Here is a 19,809-nt window from a genome sequence, read left to right as displayed (position 1 = left end):
TTCTCTTGGGAGTGGTGATAGTGCATGTGTTGCAATCAAGTATCTCAAACTGGAATGTACTTGAATGTGTGGCTTGCAGATTGCTACTCCTTGGATTCTGCTGGTACAGGGGTGCAAACACAGGTCTCGGTGGAAAACATCAGGTCCAAAGCCTGGGAACTCAGAAAACGCAAGGTTGGTTCCTCAGTTTCGGACTTCAAAGCTGCGCTGAAGATCTACACGACCTCTCGCACCCCACAGTCGAAGCACCACACCCCCGACCAACCCCGGCGAGTGCCGGGAAACCCAGCTCTAGACCACCGCCCGCGGCCAGCGCTCCAGGGCTACCGGCCTTCACGCCATTCGGCCCCGGCAGACTTTATGCCCCGCCTTCATCGCGAGCTAGCGGAGGAGGGGCGGGGAAGACGAGGCCCGGGATTGGTGGGCGGGGCACGTGGAGGGGCGGGGCGAGACAGTCCGACTAGGACGAGGATTGGTGGGCGGGGGTGGAGAGGGGCGGGGCAAGACAGTCCGGGACGAGGCCGGGGATTGGCGGGTGGGGTGGGGCGCGGGCCGCTTGGGGGCGTGGCCTTGGACACGTGGTGCGGAACCGGCGCCTTGGGTGAGCGGGCCTCATTGGCTGGAGCTTCCTTCTCTGGTGGGCGATCCGGGCCTCTGGCGACCAGGCGGGAGGGCTCGCGCAACTGCAGGAGTCGCACTCCTTGGTGTGGGAGCGTCGGGCCCCAGGCCGCAGCCAGTGAAGCCCGGCTGTCCCGAGCGCGGTCGGCGGTAGAGGCCCTAGCGGGGCCGCAGATCGGAAGGGGCCTCTCGCGCCGCATCCCGAGGGGCCAGCCGAGCGTCCGGGCGGGTGAGGGGACCTGCTCGGCCGCGCCCGGGCTCCGGCCTGCGTGGCGACCTGGTGCAGGTGGGGTGGCGGGGAGCAGCGTGCAGCTAGTGCTGCCCTCGGGAGGTCTGTCGTGCGCTCAGCCTTCTGCAGACACGCTCCGGGCCTGGCTCGCTCGGGCACTTGAGGCGGAGGATTCCCCTGCGGCGGGGAGACATTCCCTTGCCAACTCGCTGGTGTGGGCAGGGCCCTTATTCCATCACCTGTTTCCTCTGTAAAATGAAGTCTATGCCTGGTCCCCTGCACTAATGCCCTTGAGTCCCTGGGCCCTACAGAGGGGGCCACCAGTGTGGTTGGCTTCTGGAGAGGCAGCCTGGTTCAGACTCCGGGTGACAAAATCAGGAGAACCTCTCCTGGGACCTGTTCCTGACAGCCTGTGTTGTCTCAAATGTTGGCAGGGAGGAGTGGCAAAAAGTAGTTTCGTGATATGTTTAGGATGAAATTCTAGAATAGGCAAATAGGAGATCCCCACCCGCGGTTTAGTGAGGGTAGTAGTTCTCTAACATATACCTTGAGGTCTCAGGGGTAAAAGATTGAGACACTCAGAATTAAAACAATCATTTGTGTGTATCACTGCCTAGTTCATATCATTTCTCCTTCCCCTCTTACCAGCCTCTATTTAAATGTTGCTCCCCATGAACTTTAGATTTTTAGAGGGGAGGAAGCCTGTCATATATTTGGAGGGATAATATATTGCTTTTGTTCTTTCCAACATACTGCGTTTACCTTAGTAAATGAGTTTCATCAAGTCACATAAAAGTGGTTCCATTTAGTGTCTTTGGTGTTAGTGGAGGTGAAACAGAAGTCAAGTACTGATTGGAAGACCAAAAATCAGAACCTGCCTGACCTGCTTTGCTTTCTGACAGTTAATATAGGGGAGGTGCTTTGAGCAGTCCTTGTGATTTTACAGGGTAACTGAACAATCTATATCTGTTTACTCTTGGTGAACTCTTGTTTAGACAATTACATCTTTGAGTGCTTTAGAAAGCCATTAGTTAATTGACTAAAAAAAACAATATTAATGAGACGATTCCACAGTGAGTTTGGAATTTGTGGTATTTAGTGACCAGAAACTCAAAGGAAAAGCACCCAGTGCAGGGTATGGTCTGGCTGATTAGGATTTCATCTCATGTAAATAGGTGGCTTCTCTGTGTACATTTTTGGTGACAGATGGATGAAATTTGACTCATTAACACTCATAAAAATGCCTCAGCAGCATTCATGGACTCTGTTCTACTTGAGACCCTTTCCCATGAATGCCTGAGCTGGGGCATTCATTACGAGTTGGCCCAGAGTATGGAAATATTTCATGCTTTCTTGCTAGTGTCTGTGAGGAAGAAGGGGAAAAGGACATTGAGAGCTTAGTGGTGTGATCTCCTACCCATATAGAAATCACATCTGCCATACTGTGCAGCTGGAGAAACTTCCTCAGTCTGCTGTGCAGCTGCCACACTTCATGTCACAATGGATCAAGTCAGTCACCTATTTAGAACAGCTCTAGAGCCCTATACCAAGAATATATGCTATTCAACAACAGTGTGTCAGTGTGCAAGCATTTGCCCTGCACCCACTTCAGACCCATAAAAGTTGTGGTAGGATCTTGTCACTTTGCTTCACTCAGGACGAGTCTGCTCACTCAGCTGATCTCTTTTCTATTTCTGCTTAAGTCTTGAGTTTTTGAAGAAAGAGGAGAGACACTGCTTTGAAAGTCTAGAGACATTTTTATTTTGTCTTCATTCTGATTTTTTTAAAGCAGTCCCATGATTTACTTGCCCTGCGTCTGTAAGATAGAGCAGGAGTCAGGGTCTCAGATGTGAAAGCTGAATGTTAGAAAATGTGTGCGGGGGCAAATATGTGTGCCAGGAATGGAAGTTTGGTTTTTATTTTTTAATTTAAACTTATGTTTTTAACTGATGCATAAAAACATAAACATTGTACATAGTCCTGGCGTGCAATGAGGCATTTCAGTGAAGTATGCATTGTACAATGCTCAAATCCAGGGCAAATATACCTATCTCCTCAAACACCGATCATTTTCTTTGGTAAAAACATTATGAAACCTGTTTCATGGGCTGGAGATATGGCTCAATGGCAGAGCCCTCGCCTAGCATATATGAGGCAGGCACTGGATTTGATTCTTAGCACCACATCAAAAGAAATCTGACGCCTAGCTTTCTCCTGTGTAGTGCGTTATCATTACCCACACTCGCCCTATCGGACAATGGGGAAGTTTCTTTATCTTGGGTCCTTGTGGAGGTTGAGTGCAGCACTCGGCCCTTTGGCAGCTTCTGAGCTAAGATCCTTAGCATTCCTAAAATGAATTTATCTGGTGTGCCTGGGGCTCTCTTGGCTGTGTTCTGGATTGTGGCTGTTGAGACAGGATATGACATTTTTGCTGAGATCTTGAAATGGTCATAGAAAGTGGACAGTTCTCTGTGTGCTTTAAGAATGTGATTTTTTTTTTTTTTTTTTTTTTTTTTTTTTAATGCTGGCAAATTAGTATCACTGGGAAGTGCCTATTTTACTTTTGGTCAGATTGTCTGCAACTCAGGGCCTTTCAGTTACCTGCCACTGGACACAGGGTTTTGTGTGGATTTTCCTTCTGAGAAAAGGGAAAGTGATTCTAAACCTCTAACTAGATCCCAGAGATCATGACTCTGAAGCCAGTGACTTCCTGGAGAGTCCTGATGCCATGAGAGTGTTGTAATGCTGTCCAGGAAGGGAAGGGCAGAGGGCCCTACAGAGCTGATCTGAGAGCTCAGCAAGTGCTTCCAGCCACTTACCTCAGTCCCCACCTACAGGTGGCTGGTGGATCCTTCTCCCTTCCAAGAAGCTTCAAGGTCTGCAGTCTAGTGGAAAGATGTCGGCTCTAACTACCCTGTTCCAGTATATTGATGAAAACCAGGACCGCTACATTAAGGTAAGGGAATATTTCATCCTAGTAAACAATGAAATTTACTTTATTTCTAGAATCTGAGAAACTTTCAATAAGCCAATATGAGTTACACAATTTAAAGCAAGTATTAAAAATGTTACTTAGCAGAGGCTGAGACAGGAAGATTGTGAGTTCAAAGCCAGTCTCAGCAAAACTGAGGCTGCTAAGCAACTCAGTGAGACCTTTTTTTTTTTTTTTTTTAGAGAGAGAGAATTTTTTAATATATATATATATATATATATATATATTTTTTTTTTTTTTTTTTTTTTTAATTTTCAGCGGACACAATATCTTTGTGTGTGGTGCTGAGGATCGAACCGGGGCCGCATGCATGCCAGACGAGTGCGCTACCGTTTGAGCCACATCCCCAGTCCCAAGACCTTGTCTCTAAATAAAACAAAACAGGGTTGGGGATGTGGCTTAATGGTTGAGTGCCCTGAGTTCAATCCCTGGTATCCCCCCTCCAAAAAAAAAAAAAAATGTTACCTACTCTTCTCATTACAGCAAAAGTTATACTTTTTGGCATTTGACAAAAGTGTGAATATGTTTCTAGAAGTAACAACTAATTTGAGATTTTGTTTAATCTCAATCTGTGATTTTTATGTTACATATTAAAGAACCAGTAAATATTTAACATGGTCTAAGTTACTCAGTAATATTATATATTAATGTTTCTTGATGTTAAGTTGAAGAATTATGCTTTAAAGTTATTCTGATGGACACATTTCAGACAAAATATTTAGAATCCTCCTTCTAAAAATTACACTTTAGAAAACTTGACTATTGCCAGGATGAGAAAAAAGCATTAGATATCAGATAGCATGAGATATTGTTCATATCTTTCACTTATAATTTTACTAGATTCAGAGGCTAATTTTTGGAACTCTATATTTAAGTTCACATCATCTTAAATGATTAAAAATACACATCCTGACATTTTGTTGTTCCACTTTAGTTCTTAGTACAGGGTCAGTACAAACAATTTTCAAAGTCTGAACAAAAATAACCTGACAGGTCTGTCCCCTGTGTCCATCAGCCTGGTCAGAGTGAAGCAGCAAGTCAGTTTTATGTGCCAGAAACCTCCACTCTGCAAGTGCCTTTCTCCCCTAAAGGAGCAACATTTCAGAATCCCTTTCCATTTGCTGTCCACAACAGAAACTTGCAAACTGGGTGGCCATCCAGAGTGTTTCTGCCTGGCCCGAGAAGAGAGGGGAGATCAGAAGGATGATGGAGGCTGCTGCCGCGGATATCCAGCAGCTGGGAGGTTCTGTGGAGCTGGTGGATATTGGGAAACAAAAGGTATGACCTGGCCTTGCAGAACCACAAGCCAGATTCTGCCTAGGGGCTGGCAGGACTCTGCAAGTTCTTGGAGGACCTTTGGCTTCAGACGCTCCACCCAAGAAGTGTGACCCTGGTGCAGAGCCTGCCTCTGAGAAGGATTGCCACATTGCTCTGGGGCAGAGGCTCAGTCCAGGAAGGAGAACTGCTGACAGTTACTCTAGAATAAGTTCATGTGATGGTCATTCATAGAGCATAGCTGAAATTCTCCCAGAAATCAGCATGCTTTCAAAAGAGGAAGCTTATTCCTGTCACTTTATTCATATCACTTTAAAAATAGTGAAGACCCCACTCACACATACCGTGTCCTGAGAGAGATGGGGTGCCACGGGTCAATGGCATTTTAATACAGGATTCCAACAGATGAGAATGCTTTGTTTTCTGTGCAGTTTAAGTGAGCAATCTCACTTTGTGGACCTTGGTTTGCTAGTTTTGGTTTTGGATGTTTTGAGGCCAACGTGATTTGTATTTTCAGTTTGGAAGACTCCTATATCACAGAGCATGAGAGCTCTAGTTTGTCTCTGTTCTTTTGCCTGATGACCTAAGTGTTAAGTTGCAGTCATGGTCCTGGAATTTGGGGTGTGGCCATCAGTGTGCTCCCTTCATCCTGGTGGGCTGTGTGTCACTGATTCATGGCAAGGCCCAAATTAAAATTCAGGCCTCCTGACTCAGGGTCCACTATTGTTCTTTTCTAAGATTTTCTTCTAACAACAAATTCAATGATTGGTTTAAAACATATTACAACTCCCCAACAATTTCCTCCCATTCTTTTAAGAATAAACCAAGTCTCTTGATATTGTTTTTTAATGAGAGCAGTCGTGACTTACTCCTCCCTTTCTTCCCAAGATATAAAAAAATCTGGGTGGGGTAAATAATTTTTTTTAAGAGTTGTTTCACTACAATAAATAGGTTTATTCCATCTAACACTGACTTCACAGGGCAGTTCTAAAGAAAAGGCCTCCTATAAATGGCTGTTGTACATTTCAGATCATATTGAACCTGTTTCAACAAGGAGTTGAAAGATTTCACCACTGTGGAAAAGTTCTGCAGAGACTTTTGCAGGAGGCGACAGCACACTGGTCTTCCCCTGAGTATTCTAGTGGTAGCAGGGCTCCTTGTTTAGAGGCTGATGGCCTGAGGCAGGTGTGCAGGGAGCACCAGCCAATGCAGGAGCGGGAGTGTTTCCAGCTTACAGAGGGAAGTGAACACCAGGAATTTCAGGTCCTCAAGGACTTCAGAACCAGTTTGCCTATGGGCTCCAATAGCTTCTTAGAAAATGCTGAAGTATTTCAATATTTCAGGCTCTGTCAAATAGAAATATATTTAGAGAAAATCTGCTGTCATTTAAAAGATCATTTTCCTGCTCAGGCCAGGTGAGCTCTGGCTGTGATCACAGAGGCCGTGTGTCCTTTGTGCCCAGGGCAGGGAGTTCAAGGAACAGTTAGTTCTTTGTCCCACCAATGCACAAACCCAGCCTTTGGTGCAGTCAAGTGAGCAAAGGACATTGAGTCCTCACTCTGCACACTGGTAGCTGCCAGGTTATGAGAATTACTTGGGGTAAATTATTTTACCAGTAGAGTCTACTGAGAAAACAAGTCATGTGTCCTTACAGGACACCCAGCTACCCGCCTGGTTCTCTGACCGCTTGTGTACATAAAGCTCAGAAGCCCTGGAGTTTGGGAGGTGGACAGATCTAAGCCTGTCACCAGCATTGTCCTGATCTGATTGTCATTTTCATTTGCTGTTCATTTTACCTCTTCAGTGTAAAATGTTAGTTTAGCTTCATTATCAATTCAGTTTGTATGTTATGTTTATTAACAGATATTTCCAGAAATGGTGTTTTCTAATAGCTAGATTAATACATGTGTGTGATAATCTGGCTGGAACAGTCCTTTCCTCCTGTGCTGAAGCAAGAGTGTGTGCACTCCTACCCTGACACTTTGTAGCCATCGTAGGGGCTTTCTGTTAGGATATAGGACCTGGTAGAGGAGGAGGAACATGAGTGAGTGGGCCCCATGTACAGTCGCAGATGGAGACCATGGACATGATACGAAGAAGGAAAAGAACTGACTGGTTTGCCTCCCTGTCCCCATGATTCTTCTCCAACAAAGGGGGATTTTGTGACTAATATCCCTTTTCCCCATTCTTACAGGACAGTGGACAATTGATAAAGGCTTTGGGAAAAAGCTCAGAGGACTACTAATCATCACTACTTCATTTAGTAGGGTTTAATATGAATTGCACTGCTTTATGTCTTGATTTGTTGCCCATCCTGTGCATAATAGTAGTCTGCATACAGAATTTCAAAAATTTGTCTTTTGATTCAAGATTATAATTATTTTAACCATTATATTTCAGAAAATAATGAAAGTGACATCCTGAATTCAACCTTCATGATACTTTATTATATAAAGTTTTTTTAAAAAATAGTCTTTAAAATTTTAACAAACTAGTTGGTAAATGTATTCACTTATACATTTATACTTAAATGTATTCACTCTTGATTTCAGGGAAGGAAATTCTTGCTGATTAATGGCTGTGTTGAACATTATGGTCTTAAACTGTGTGGTAGAAGTTGATTATAAGAACAGATAAGAAAGCCCAGGTTTATTTTCATCTTTGATGTGAGTTCTGAGCTTATTAACAGGACTGCCCTTGATTGCTTCCTCTGACTCAGCTCCCTGATGGCTCGGAGATACCACTTCCTCCCATTCTGCTCGGCAAACTGGGCTCTGACCCCCAGAAGAAAACAGTATGTGTTTATGGGCATTTGGACGTGCAGCCCGCATCCTTGGAGGACGGCTGGGACAGCGAGCCCTTCACCTTGACAGAGCGGGACGGTGAGGGACAGTGCTTCCAGAGCTCACTGGCCTCCAGAGTAACAGTGCTTTTAGTGCTGGGAGGAGCATTTCTGTTATTTGAGTTTTGGAAAGTTGCTGGTGGTCACTTGTTTTTTCCGCTGTGCAGTACAGCGTGTTTTTCATGTCAGCGGGAGGTTGGGTTCCAGGAGTTGCGCAGTGTGCCATAGTTACTGGAGGTCCCGAGAGCCTCCCTCGCTCTGGAAGTGTGCTGTCCATGGTGTGGGTCTTCTGAGCTTCCCTTGCTACTGCTGCTCTTTCCAGAGCAAGGTTCTGAACTGAGGCTGTGTGGCCTCCAGAGCTGTAATCTCGGGCCTTGCCCTGCTGAGCTGGTCCCCTGCCTGCCCTGTGCATATAATAAGCATGCTAGACACTGGGAGCCCCAAGCTTGGCCTCTTCTTCCATCCCCCTTGGCGAGAGGGTTCTCTGCTTTCCCTTCTGAACTTTCCCTCACCTCGCCACAGGGCACTCTCTGGCCAGCTAAGGCAGTCCTGTTTGCACCTTGGCCCTCAGGGCAGAGCTCAGACCCTCTTGTCTAACTGAATGCAGAATCTGCCTTCAGGCCTCTCCTGACTTGCTGTGGACCACCTGTGACAGTGCAAAACTGAAAAATTGTTTAAAGCAGCATCTTTTATGACACTCAGTCCTGTCCCGTCCCCACCACAGTGTGATTGTTGAGGTACCAAGTTGTAGAGTTAGTCCTCTCTGTGCACTCGGCTCCTCTGGTGTCAGACCCACATGTCTACCAGGTAGCTCCGTCACCATGTGAACCCACCTGCCCGGGAACAGGCTTTCTTGTCTTTGCTCTTCAAGCACTTGATTGTGTCCCATCACATACATCAGAAGAAGGGTCATTCTGTCCCCACCCTGCCCACCCTTCCCTCGGCCCTTCCTGGGCCACTGCTGCTCCCACGCTGAGGACCCCCCCAGTGCTGGCTGGCATTGCTTGGCCCTGCCCCCCTCCAGGCCTTGGCTGCTTCACAACCATTACATATTCCCCCCACATGACCCCCAGCATGCTACTCCTTACCTGGCACCAAGCAGAAGAGTCAGCTGACTGCAGATTCCCTCCCATCACCTGCCAACCTGCCTCCCCTTCCCTGCTCCTCCTCCCACCTGTGCCCAGCCATGAGGAGCCATGTGCAGGCCCCAGAACCCAGCTCTGCACAATGAACAGAGTGCTCAAGCCACCGTGAGCACCTGCTTGTACTCCAGCACTGGTCACTACTGCCAAGTCCTCTGTTAGGCCACAATCTGAGAACCCAACAGGTGGACATCCACACCCACCCTCCACAGACTAGTGTAGCTCCTCATACCTCAAAGAAGCTTCATTACAAACATCCAACCAATGTACCTCCTCCTCGTCAGGAGCCCTGAGCATGGGGAGCAGGAGTGTTTATCATTCACCTATGATCCAGCACAGCCCTGGCCACTGTAGTTATTTGGTGTTTGTCACAGAAACAAGTTTATTTATTTATTTTTTTAAGGAGAGCTTCTATTTAAGTTTTTGTGCAAAGCTGTGTTTTGTAATAAAAGGAACTTCCCAAGGTAACGATGGCTTTAAGCTTCATGCTGCTTTGGGGTAGGTCATTCTGAAACTGCCAGACCTTTAAAACCATCTAAGGATGAGGAAGTAGGAGAACCAGCAAGGACAGACAGTAGAACTCGGGCATGGCTGAGCCTGGCTGAGCCTGGCCAAGCCTGAACCCATGAGCTGGGACCCTGGGACTGAGGAGGCCAACCTTGGGTCATGTAGCAGAGGGAGGAGGCGGGTTTTGAGTGATCTGAGATTTGGTGTGTGTTTTGCTTTGTTTTATGATATTGGGCTCAAACACAGGGCCTTGCTCTTGGTTGGTGAGGGCCCGACCCCTGGATACCCACTCCTCTAGCCCCGAGTTGCCTTTGGTGGTGGTCAGCTTCTCGGCCCAGACCCCAATGTAAGTGGTCCTAGAAGCAAGTGCAGAGAGGGGAACAATAGGACCAAGGACACAGACTGGAGGTGTGTCATGTCCTGTAGTTTTCAAAGTGGTAACTAAAGGAAGAAAGAGAGAAATGGAGAAGTGAATAATAAAAATGCAAGGTCTGTTCTGTATCAAAACAGGTGTCCAACTTAGGGTGAGCTTTGGGATTTGAGCTTTGGGGTGCTTTTATGATGATGGCATGTGTGGTTCCTAAGTGTGACCAGGCCTCCTACCTGTAGAAGTCCACCAGCCACCTTGGGAGGCAGTGTTGAAAGAGCTCATCACCTCCTGGGGGTTTCCTGGAATCGCCCTGACCCAGCAGTGTTGGCTGGCTCCTGGGGCTTCTGATATGAAGAGAAAGTCTTCCCCGACTGTGTGTGTGTGTGTGTGTATGTGTGTGTTGCTCACTGGAGATGAGCTCCTTCCCAGCTCATCGTGGTTGTAACTGATTTACTGATTGCTATTCTAGGCAAATTGTATGGGAGAGGTTCCACTGATGATAAGGGGCCCGTGGCGGGCTGGATGAATGCCCTAGAAGCTTATCAGAAGACCGGTCAGGTATGCCTCCAGCTCTGCCCCCATCGCATTCCACCCACTCACCAGGTTCCACCTGAGCAATCACTGGGCAACCTTAATCAGCACAGGTGATTCAGATTTAAGATCATAGCTGTTTTCAACTTAGAAACATGAGAAGTGTAATTGTTTCACAGATACTCAAAGGTCATACTATTGACTACTTAGCAAAGTCAGCAGGATTCAGCCAACACATGGAATGTGAATTTTCTTGCTTTCTTTATGAGGCTAGGGATCAAACCTAGGGCCTCATTCTTTCTGGGAAAGTGCTCTACAGTTAAATTGCACCCCCAGCCCAAAATGTGAAATTTCAGGCATTGATTGTACCCATGACACTTGCCAGAATGCAGCAAGCTTTGGGATGTGGGACAGATTCCTCCCCAGCTCCCCCCTCCCCTGTTTATATTCTCTTAAAAATAAGTTGTTTTAAAAGAGAACTTCATCAGCTGTGAAATATGTGCTTGTTGTTCAAAGTTGGTAAATTAGAGAAAAAAAATTGCTAAAAATCCCAAACCTCAAAATACTCATTTAGTATTTTGTTTCTTACTAAACTCACTATTGGTCTTTACTCTAGTTGTGATCACATTGTATGGATAGTTTTTGCATCTGGCCTTTATCTTGTATCATGATAAAATAAGATTAAGATAAGCATTTTTGTCAAAGTATGGACTGTTAGCTATGAAAAGGGTCTCAGGCCCTCTGGTCTGGCAAGTGGTTTTGCATAGGAGGGAGCCAACACACAGAACCACCTGGCTGGCACAGGCAGCCCTTTGCACTGGGCATGGGAGCCAGGAAGCCTCACCCCTCCAGTGCTGCCTGGAGCCTCGGCCTTGCGGTGGAGATGCCTTGGGGTCTAGGAAGTCCAAAGTGAGGGACAGTTATGTATAGTAGAGAACCCTCCTAACAGCTCTATCACCCCTATTCCACACCCAGGTGCCAGGAAAGGTCTCACTTGAGGGTAGAAGAGGAGGAGGAGAGCAGGAGGGGACGCACATCTGTGGACAGCACTGGGGGTGGAGGGCAAAGTACATGTGGTGAACTGTGCTGCTGCCGGGCAGATTTGAACCCGGTCTCAGTAGACCTGAGTCTGCATTTGGGGCTGCTGTTCCGTGCCCTGTTGGTCTCTCGGGTTTCCCTCTTTCTCACCTGCAGCTTCCTTTTCTCATCTGGGGAGGGGACCACTGCCTCACCCTGTAGATCTGGGAGAGCACCTGTAAGATGTCTAGTGTGGCTGGTGGTGCCAGGGCTCGCAGTGAGGGAGAGCCTACTTGCAGGTCCTTGCGTTGGCAGAGGCTCTCTGTGCAACACTGAGGATCTGGTGCTCAGGTGTGGATGTTCTTTGTCCCTCTGTCATAGAGGGAGCAGCTTGGGCTGTCCTGAACACTCTGCATTTGCTCTCACTGGGCGTCCACAGACGTCCCATTAGGGCTTACCCAGGCATGAGGCAAGGGCTTTCCCTTCCCTGCCCTGGTGCCCTGCAGACCACTGTCTGCCTGTGGCTATCCCAGGAGGTTGGGTATTTGAAATTTCAGTGGAGAGCAGAGAAGCCAACTCCCTCCTCCTGCCTTCTGTCACAGGACATCCCTGTCAACGTGCGGTTCTGTCTCGAAGGAATGGAGGAGTCTGGCTCTGAAGGCCTGGATGAGCTGATTTTTGCCCAGAAAGACAAGTTCTTTAAAGATGTGGACTACATCTGCATTTCTGACAACTACTGGCTGGGGAAGAAGAAGCCCTGCCTCACATATGGCCTCAGGGGCATTTGCTACTTTTTCATCGAGGTATGTGCCACGTTCTGCAGGCTCCTCCCTAGCCCCGAGTTTCCTGTCTTCCTACCCTAAAGCAGGCACGTGCCAAGAGGCAGTCATACAAGAAGGAGAAGTACCAAGCTTGGGTGGTGCCCACTTCCCAGGCTCCACAGCCATTGTAGGAGCCCAGGCACAGATGATGAGACTTCCCATGCTCAGAAATCATTTCAGAGAAACATCCAGCCAGAGCACTGTTGTTCCTGTGTTGCCTTGGAGCAAGTGGGAAGAGAGGCCATGCTGGCCCGTCTAGGAGGGCCAGTGTGCAGAGCACTGAGAGCACCTCCTTTGGGAAGTGGAGAGCGTTTCTGAGGGCTTGAGCCCTGCAGCCCTCAGCCTGCACTGAGTTACTGTGGGGGATCAAGACCCTCCCTAGAGGAAGAGAAGCTGACGCCTGAGCGAGTGTGGGGAGCCAGCTGGGCTCTGCCCTCACTGGCAACCAAGTAAGGGTGGCACTCCCCCCGACCCCCCCGACCCCGCACAGACTCTGGTGATGGAAGTAGACCCCATCACCCAGTCAGGGCAGAAATCGTGGCCGTGGCCACACTGAGCACTCACCCTGGGCGTCACAGCCTTCCACACATCACAGGTGACCTGGTGCTGAGAGTGAGTTCCCTTCACATGGGGGCCTTGCCTTCCCTAGTTAGAAGACTGGTCAGTGGTGGGGTGGATCTGAACCCAGGTCCTCAGGCTTTCCAGGTCCTCATGAGTCGTCATTTATCTTGGGTCTTGCCCACTTGGGAGATGATCCTTGTGAATGATGGGGCCTGTCCTTCCCCTGGAGGAGGCTCCGTGTCCTTCAGGGTAAGAAAGGAGAGCTTGCCCTGCAGCGCCCTCACCTGTGGCCAGTATTCCCAGCATGGCTGTGGCAGACATACCTGGGGCACCTGGGGCCGGCATTCCCACATTTTGTGGCAGATGTTCACTGGAGATGAGCACCTTCCCAGCTCATCATGCTCATAACTGACTGCTGTTCTAACCTATAGTTACCCAGGGCCTATAGTCAGCATATCCAGGATCACTTTTTCTTGTCTGAGTTTCCTAATTGGAGGAACACCTTTCTTTGCTCCTTGAGGGAACAAGTTTTGGTTTGGGAAATTGTCAAGTCTTATAAATGTTCTTTGTTCAATGTGCTGTTACATGATACAAATAAGCTTCCACTAAGCAACCAGATAAAGTGGCCTTTGTTTTCATCCAGGTGGAATGCAGTGACAAAGACCTCCATTCTGGGGTGTACGGTGGCTCTGTGTACGAGGCCATGACGGATCTCATTGCACTGATGGGTGAGTGTGCACTGGCTCACCCTCGGTCGGTGCTTGCTGCGTTGGGAGGCTGGTGGGGCTGCTGCTTCCAGGCTCTGCAGTTAGTGCGCCTCAGCGTTCTGCATGAACCAGCTGGTCCGTTGTGATGAATTCCTTCCCTCCTTCTGTCTACTGTTTTCTTTAAAAGTGTCTGTGCTCCATTTCTGACGCTGTCCTCCTCTGCTCTGCCTGGGACTGTCCTGGGCGTTGTCTCCACCTGTTGAGACCCTGCCCTACCCCGCAAACCCCACTGGGACACCCCAGTTCCTGCCCAACCTACCCTTAGGAGCACAAGATGCCATCCCTCCTCTGACAGCAGACTGCTGTCCTGGAGATGACTACTCTCCTGGGAGCATGGGCTTCGGTCACTTGCTGTGGCTGCCTACACCTAGGTCTCCTGGGAGTGTGGGCTTTGGTCACTTGCCGTGGCTGCCTACACCTAGGTTCCCATCATGGTCCCCGCTCGAGGCTAAGCAGAGCTCTTATCTCCCACGTGATTCTGTAAGCTCTCCCTTCCTACCTGACGGACAGAGGTGCCTCGGGTGAGGTGATGTCTGCTCAGTCCCACTCCCAGTTTCTTCTCCTGGACTCCAGAGCAGCTTGTTTCTTGTGGGACGTCCCTTAATAAAAGTGAAAAGCTGGATGGTGTGGCCCTTTTAGAGCAAGCCTGCTTGGAGCCTGCTGCTCTGGTTGCTATGTGGTGTGGCTGAGGGCAGTTACCTCCCCTGCTCCTCAGGCTTTGTCTGAAAACAGGAGTCGTGATAACTGACTGCCTGACTTACTGCCATAAGCACCTGCAGAGGTATCGGCTCAGGTACATCACCACCAGGGCTGTCCCTGCTGTTCCTGGCCTGTTCCGTCTTGGGCCCCGGAGGCTGAGCTGTGGTCTCTGCGTTGCCTGACTTTCTGGAGTCAGCACTGCTGAGAACTGCTGAGCATTTTAACCCTTTGCTTCTAACCCCAGGCTCTCTGATCGACAACAAGGGGAAAATCCTCATCCCTGGTATCAATGAGGCCGTGGCCCCCGTGACGAGAGAGGAGCATGAGCTCTATGACCACATCGACTTTGACCTGGAGGAGTTTGCCAAGGATGTGGGGGCTGAGACCCTCCTACATGACTTCAAGGTGCCCTGGGGCCCTGCCCTGCGCCAGCTGCCAGGGCTCCAGTGGGCCCCGCCTGGGGAGGGGCACACGCACACGTGTCGGGTGGCAAACCTAGAAAGGAGGGCACGCCAGGCTGGGCACACTTAGGGCCTTTTCGTGTCAGAATCTACTTTGACTCTGGAAGAACTGGAGGCAGTGTGCAGGGGGAACACTGTCATCTCCTGCTGGCAGGTGGCTCCGCTTTCTCTGGGATCTCTGGGATTTGTAGCGTGATCTCTTTACAGTGGGCCCAAAGGTTAGTTAAGGCGCCCTACAGGGCCAAGTTCAAAGGCAGAAGCTGTCCACACCTTGTTGACTTAGCTGGGGGTGGAAATTGTGCTGTGACTTTACTCTTGGTTTGTTTGAATAAAGTTGGTTTATGAGGTGTGGATCTCAGTTCAGCAGTTTCCATGAAGCTGACTTTAACTGAATTTAGCAACAGGCCCGGCTCTCTAGGGTGGGGATGGGAGCAGGCAGAGCAGGCTTGGCCCTTGAGTTTCATCTTTCCCTGAGAAAAGTGAGCACAGAACTCCAGAAGAACATGCGTGGGACTGTGGGCTTGCCCAAGGCTCGGGTCGTGGACAGATCTGAAAGTGGCCTCATTGGGGTCCTGCAGTAGCACTGCTCTGCCAGCAGGGACAGGCTGGTGGGAATAGCAGAGAGGCAGAGATGTGGCAGCTGTTTGGGGGCTGAAGGGTCAAGCACATGCCCCCAAGTGTCACAGTCAGCTCCTAAGGCTGTTAAGGCCAGCGAGCTTCCCCTGGGGTGAGGGGCAGTAGTTCCAGAGCCTGCAGCAGCTCTAACCAGTCCGACCAACTGCTAGATGGCATCTGTCTCCTCAGTGAGCGAGCAAACATCTGTCATGATTTTGCAGAAAGACATCCTCATGCACCGTTGGCGTTACCCGTCCCTCTCCCTCCATGGCATCGAAGGCGCCTTCTCCGGGTCGGGGGCCAAGACCGTGATTCCTAGGAAGGTGGTCGGCAAGTTCTCCATCAGGCTTGTGCCAAACATGACTCCTGAAGTGGTCAGCAAGCAGGTCCGTAGGAGTGCGGCGTGCGGGTGGGCGAGAGCTATGTCATCAGGATGTGGGGAACAAGGGACTTCACTGGGGCAAAAGCCTAGACCCTGAACACCCCTACCTCTTGGCTCTTGCCTAATCAGTAGTCATAGAATAAGCAGTTCAGAAACTTCCCCTCAATGAAGGCCACATGAACAGGCATCCCAAGAAAGTGACCTTCCTCACTGCTAGGGCAGCCAGACCTGATCTCTGACCTCACCCCAAGGCTTCAGGTCAACTGAGGTCCAGATCTGGTAACTGGGTCCACCTGGTTCAGAGAGCAGTCACCCCCTCCTCCAGGGAGGTTCCTCGGAAAGATGGAATCAAAGTCCTTGCTGCTGGGAAGAGGAGACTGGCCCACTTGCCATGTGTGGGAACTGAGGTTTGGGCCATATACTGGGTATCTCCTAGATCCATTTTTCCACCTAGGTGGAATTTAGCTCCTGACCATTTTTATAAAGCATATTAGTCTGCTAGAGCTGCCATAACTGAAGCTGACAGACTGGGTGGGTTAGGTGGCAGAAAAGAGGAGGCTGAAAAGTCCAAGTTGAAGCTTCCAGCAGATGGTGTCTGGCGAGGGCCACTCCTGGCTTGCAGGTAATACCTTCTCTGTGTGCACATAGTGAACAGTGAGCGAGGCTGTAGGGCACTAATCCTGTCTAACCAGGGCCCCAGCCTATGACTCATTGAACCTTAATTACTTGTACAAAGGTCTTATCTCAAAGTATATTCATAGTGGTGTTTAGAGTGTCCGCAGGCATTGGAGAGATACAAACAACCTTTTCTTAACAGAAAGCAAGTCAGAAAACATGGTTTTTCAACTTAATGTAAACATTATCATCACTTGGAACTCCTGTGTAAAGGGTAAAATGCTTGAAATTTAAACATCGCCTTTTACCTTCAGATAACTGAATTTTATTTCTAGATTAAGTCTAATTTCCTGATCTTGTGGATATGTAGATTAGTATTCAACAGCAGAAAATGAGACTCTATAGACTCATTATAGAATGTTATAGAGCTGGGGCTGGGGTTGTGGCTCAGCAGTACAGCACTTACCTGGCATGTGTGAGGCCCTGGGTTCGACCCTCAGCGCCAAATAAAAACAAACAAATAAATAAAGGTATTAAAAAAAAGAAGAATGTTGTAGAGCTGTTGTAGCAGACTTGTTGTAGATGACTGATTATAGCCCAAGTAAATCACTAACGTTCTATCACATGCCACGTCTTTTAAAGAGCATGTGTCTCTCCTGTTTGTGGTTTAGGTTACAAGCTACTTGACTAAGAAGTTTGCTGAGCTACACAGCCCCAACAAGTTCAAGGTGTACATGGGCCACGGTGGGAAGCCCTGGGTATCTGACTTCAACCACCCTCATTACATGGCGGGGAGAAGAGCCCTGAAAACAGGTGGATGCTCCTTGGGGACAGAAGCCAGGGATCATGTAACTGAGCATGTCTGAGGGCCTTGTCATATATCATGTTGGATGCATGACTGTTTTGTCTGTGGTGCTCTCGGGAAGGGCATGGGGTGACTTCCTCAGGCCGGGCTGCCGTCCCCAGCATCTGTCAGTATCGCTGCCTCTGTGGTGGGTCTGTAGCTCGAGGCTCTGAGTTCACTATTTCTCTCATTCCATTTCTTCTAGTTTTTGGTGTTGAACCAGATTTGACCAGGGAAGGTGGCAGTATTCCTGTGACCTTGACATTTCAGGAGGCCACAGGCAAGAATGTTATGCTGTTGCCAGTGGGCTCAGCCGATGACGGTGCCCACTCCCAGAATGAGAAGCTCAACAGGTGAGCCTCCAGGGCGGGGGCCTGAAGCGGTGGGTGCCTGGAGGAGCTTCCCTCCAGCCTCTCTCCTCCCTGCCTTCCTGCCTCCCAGCTGCTACTGCCAAGAAAGGCCAAAGGCCAGCAGGCTGCATGATTCTGTGACCATCCCTGCATTTGTATCTGTATTTGATGGGAGGCAGGACAGGGCGTGGTGACGGTGCTGTGTGAACCATTCAGCCAGTGTTCTCCTACCACTCGTAAACCCCTCTCTACTGTTCCTTTTTGAAAAATTCCTTGTCACTGCTCACTGCTTGAGGCACTTGTACACTTCTGACTTAGGCAGACATGACAGGGCTTCCTCTAACCCACTGGATGAAGTGAGCCTCTGGGTAGTGGCAGGAAGGAGAGACCCAGGCAGGCTGGGGCTGTGAGCAAGGCAGGAGGAAGTTCCTGGCTGGAGCTGCTGAGGACTGGCAGCAAAAACTCATCTCGGGGAATCAGGGTAGACAGGACTAGCAGAGTGCAGCCCTGCAGGAGGGCCTGGGGGAGACAGGCCTGGTTCCTGGGATTCCAGCTGGGCCTGTTCCCTGATCAGAGCCTTGGGTGTGACCTCCTGCATTCTTAGACCAGGACCAGTATTGGTTCTTGGCAGTGGGGTGGTAGAGATAAGCAGGACTTCCAGCGGAGGTCAGGGGCAGAGGGTGCGCCTGTGCCTTGGGAGGAGTCTCAGCAGGCCAGGGGGCTGTACTCTGTGACTCCTGCTGACGTGGTGTTGTGTTCTTCCTCCCAGACATAACTACATAGAAGGGACCAAGGTGCTGGCCGCATACCTGTACGAGGTGTCTCAGCTAAAGGACTAACAGGCCTGGTTTTCTGTGGACTGCCAGTCGGAGCAGAAGGAATCCTGCCCTCTGCCCTGTCCTCTTCCTCTTCTGACTCGCCCAGGAAGTGGAAGTTCCCCTCCCTTTTCCTCTAACAGGTCACTCGCAGACTGCCAAGAATGGACACAGGTGCATCCAGCTGTCGGAGGGTGGAGTTAGCTGTAGTGGCAGTTGGAAATGCTTAGTCCTGGGGCTTATTGGGGACAGCTGAGTGACCCCCAGGGTAGATTCTTAGAGGTGGCCATTGTGACTCAGCCTCCAGAAAGCAGCCAAGGTCCAAGAGCACAAGTTCCTCAGGAGGCACCTGCTGTCGAATTGGGGTGGACAGGGCTTGCTCTTCTCTGCCCGCCGCCTCCCTGCTGCCAGACGTACACAGCTGGGACACCCAGAAAGGAAATGGAGAGTCCGAGGCTTCCTACACCATGGTGGTCCCTCTGAGACCCTCACAGTTATGTGAATCTGTCCTTTCTGTACACCTTGACCGTCTGTCTCCCTACTCCATCACAGTCCCTTGGAACCCAGCCTGCAAGTGCTAGTGACAGCACCAGTGCCTCTCCGTCCACTCTGCTCAATAAAGTGAAAACAGAGCCTCTGAAGGAATTGCTGTGCCTGGCTTAGGCCTGGAGCACGCGTGTGCCAGTGGGGTGCCATGGGGTGTGCTCATGGAGCACCCTTGTGCTTGTGGGGTATGTGTGTGCTTGTGGGGTACCGTTGCGTGTGCTGGTGGGTGTTCCCAGGTGTTCTGCTGGGGTACCATTGTGTGTGCTGGTGGGTGCCCTCAGGTGTGCTGGTGGGGTACCATTGAGTGTGCTGGTGGGTGCCCTCAGGTGTGCTGATGGGGTACCATTGAGTGTGCTGGTGGGTGCCCTCAGGTGTGCTGGTGGGGTACCATTGAGTGTGCTGGTGGGTGTTCCCAGGTGTGCTGGTGGGGTACCATTGTGTATGCTAGTGGGTGTTCCAAGGTGTGCTGGTGGGGTACCATTGTGTGTGCTGGTGAGTGCCCTCAGGTGTGCTGGTGGGGTACCATTGAGTGTGCTGGTGGGTGTTCCCAGGTGTGCTGGTGGGGTACCATTGAGTGTGCTGGTGGGTGTTCCCAGGTGTGCTGGTGGGGTACCATTGAGTGTGCTGGTGGGTGTTCCCAGGTGTGCTGGTGGGGTACCATTGAGTGTGCTGGTGGGTGTTCCCAGGTGTGCTGGTGGGGTACCATTGAGTGTGCTGGTGGGTGTTCTCAGGTGTGCTGGTGGGGTACCATTGAGTGTGCTGGTGAGTGCCCTCAGGTGTGCTGGTGGGGTACCATTGTGTGTGCTGGTG

The 19,809-nt window shown here is 49.8% G+C and overlaps 1 protein-coding gene across 4 annotated transcripts; it reads left to right on the top strand.

Annotated features, from left to right (window-relative positions):
* The first annotated feature begins 560 nt into the window (after positions 1–560).
* On the top strand, positions 561–19,094 carry LOC143382493 (cytosolic non-specific dipeptidase). 4 transcript variants are annotated; one of them, XM_076836511.1, is made up of 12 exons: positions 561–601; positions 3,685–3,803; positions 4,974–5,117; positions 7,834–7,996; positions 10,445–10,533; positions 12,126–12,326; positions 13,549–13,633; positions 14,616–14,776; positions 15,669–15,833; positions 17,116–17,257; positions 17,494–17,641; positions 18,408–19,094. In XM_076836511.1, the coding sequence occupies exons 2-12, from the start codon at positions 3,744–3,746 to the stop codon at positions 18,475–18,477; spliced, it is 1,428 nt and encodes a 475-aa protein (XP_076692626.1). In that variant the 5' UTR covers positions 561–601; positions 3,685–3,743; the 3' UTR covers positions 18,478–19,094. The 4 variants fall into 4 exon arrangements, with proteins under 4 accessions (XP_076692626.1, XP_076692623.1, XP_076692622.1 ...); XM_076836508.1 differs by having other exon boundaries at positions 597–637; XM_076836507.1 differs by lacking the exon at positions 561–601 and adding an exon at positions 645–847.
* The last annotated feature ends 715 nt before the right edge of the window (positions 19,095–19,809 follow it).

Source organism: Callospermophilus lateralis, chromosome 17 (genome assembly GCF_048772815.1).
Source record: "Callospermophilus lateralis isolate mCalLat2 chromosome 17, mCalLat2.hap1, whole genome shotgun sequence".
Classification (NCBI taxonomy): Eukaryota; Metazoa; Chordata; class Mammalia; order Rodentia; family Sciuridae; genus Callospermophilus; species Callospermophilus lateralis.
Note: the sequence above shows the minus strand (reverse complement) of the source record. Positions and strands in the feature narration are given on the sequence as shown.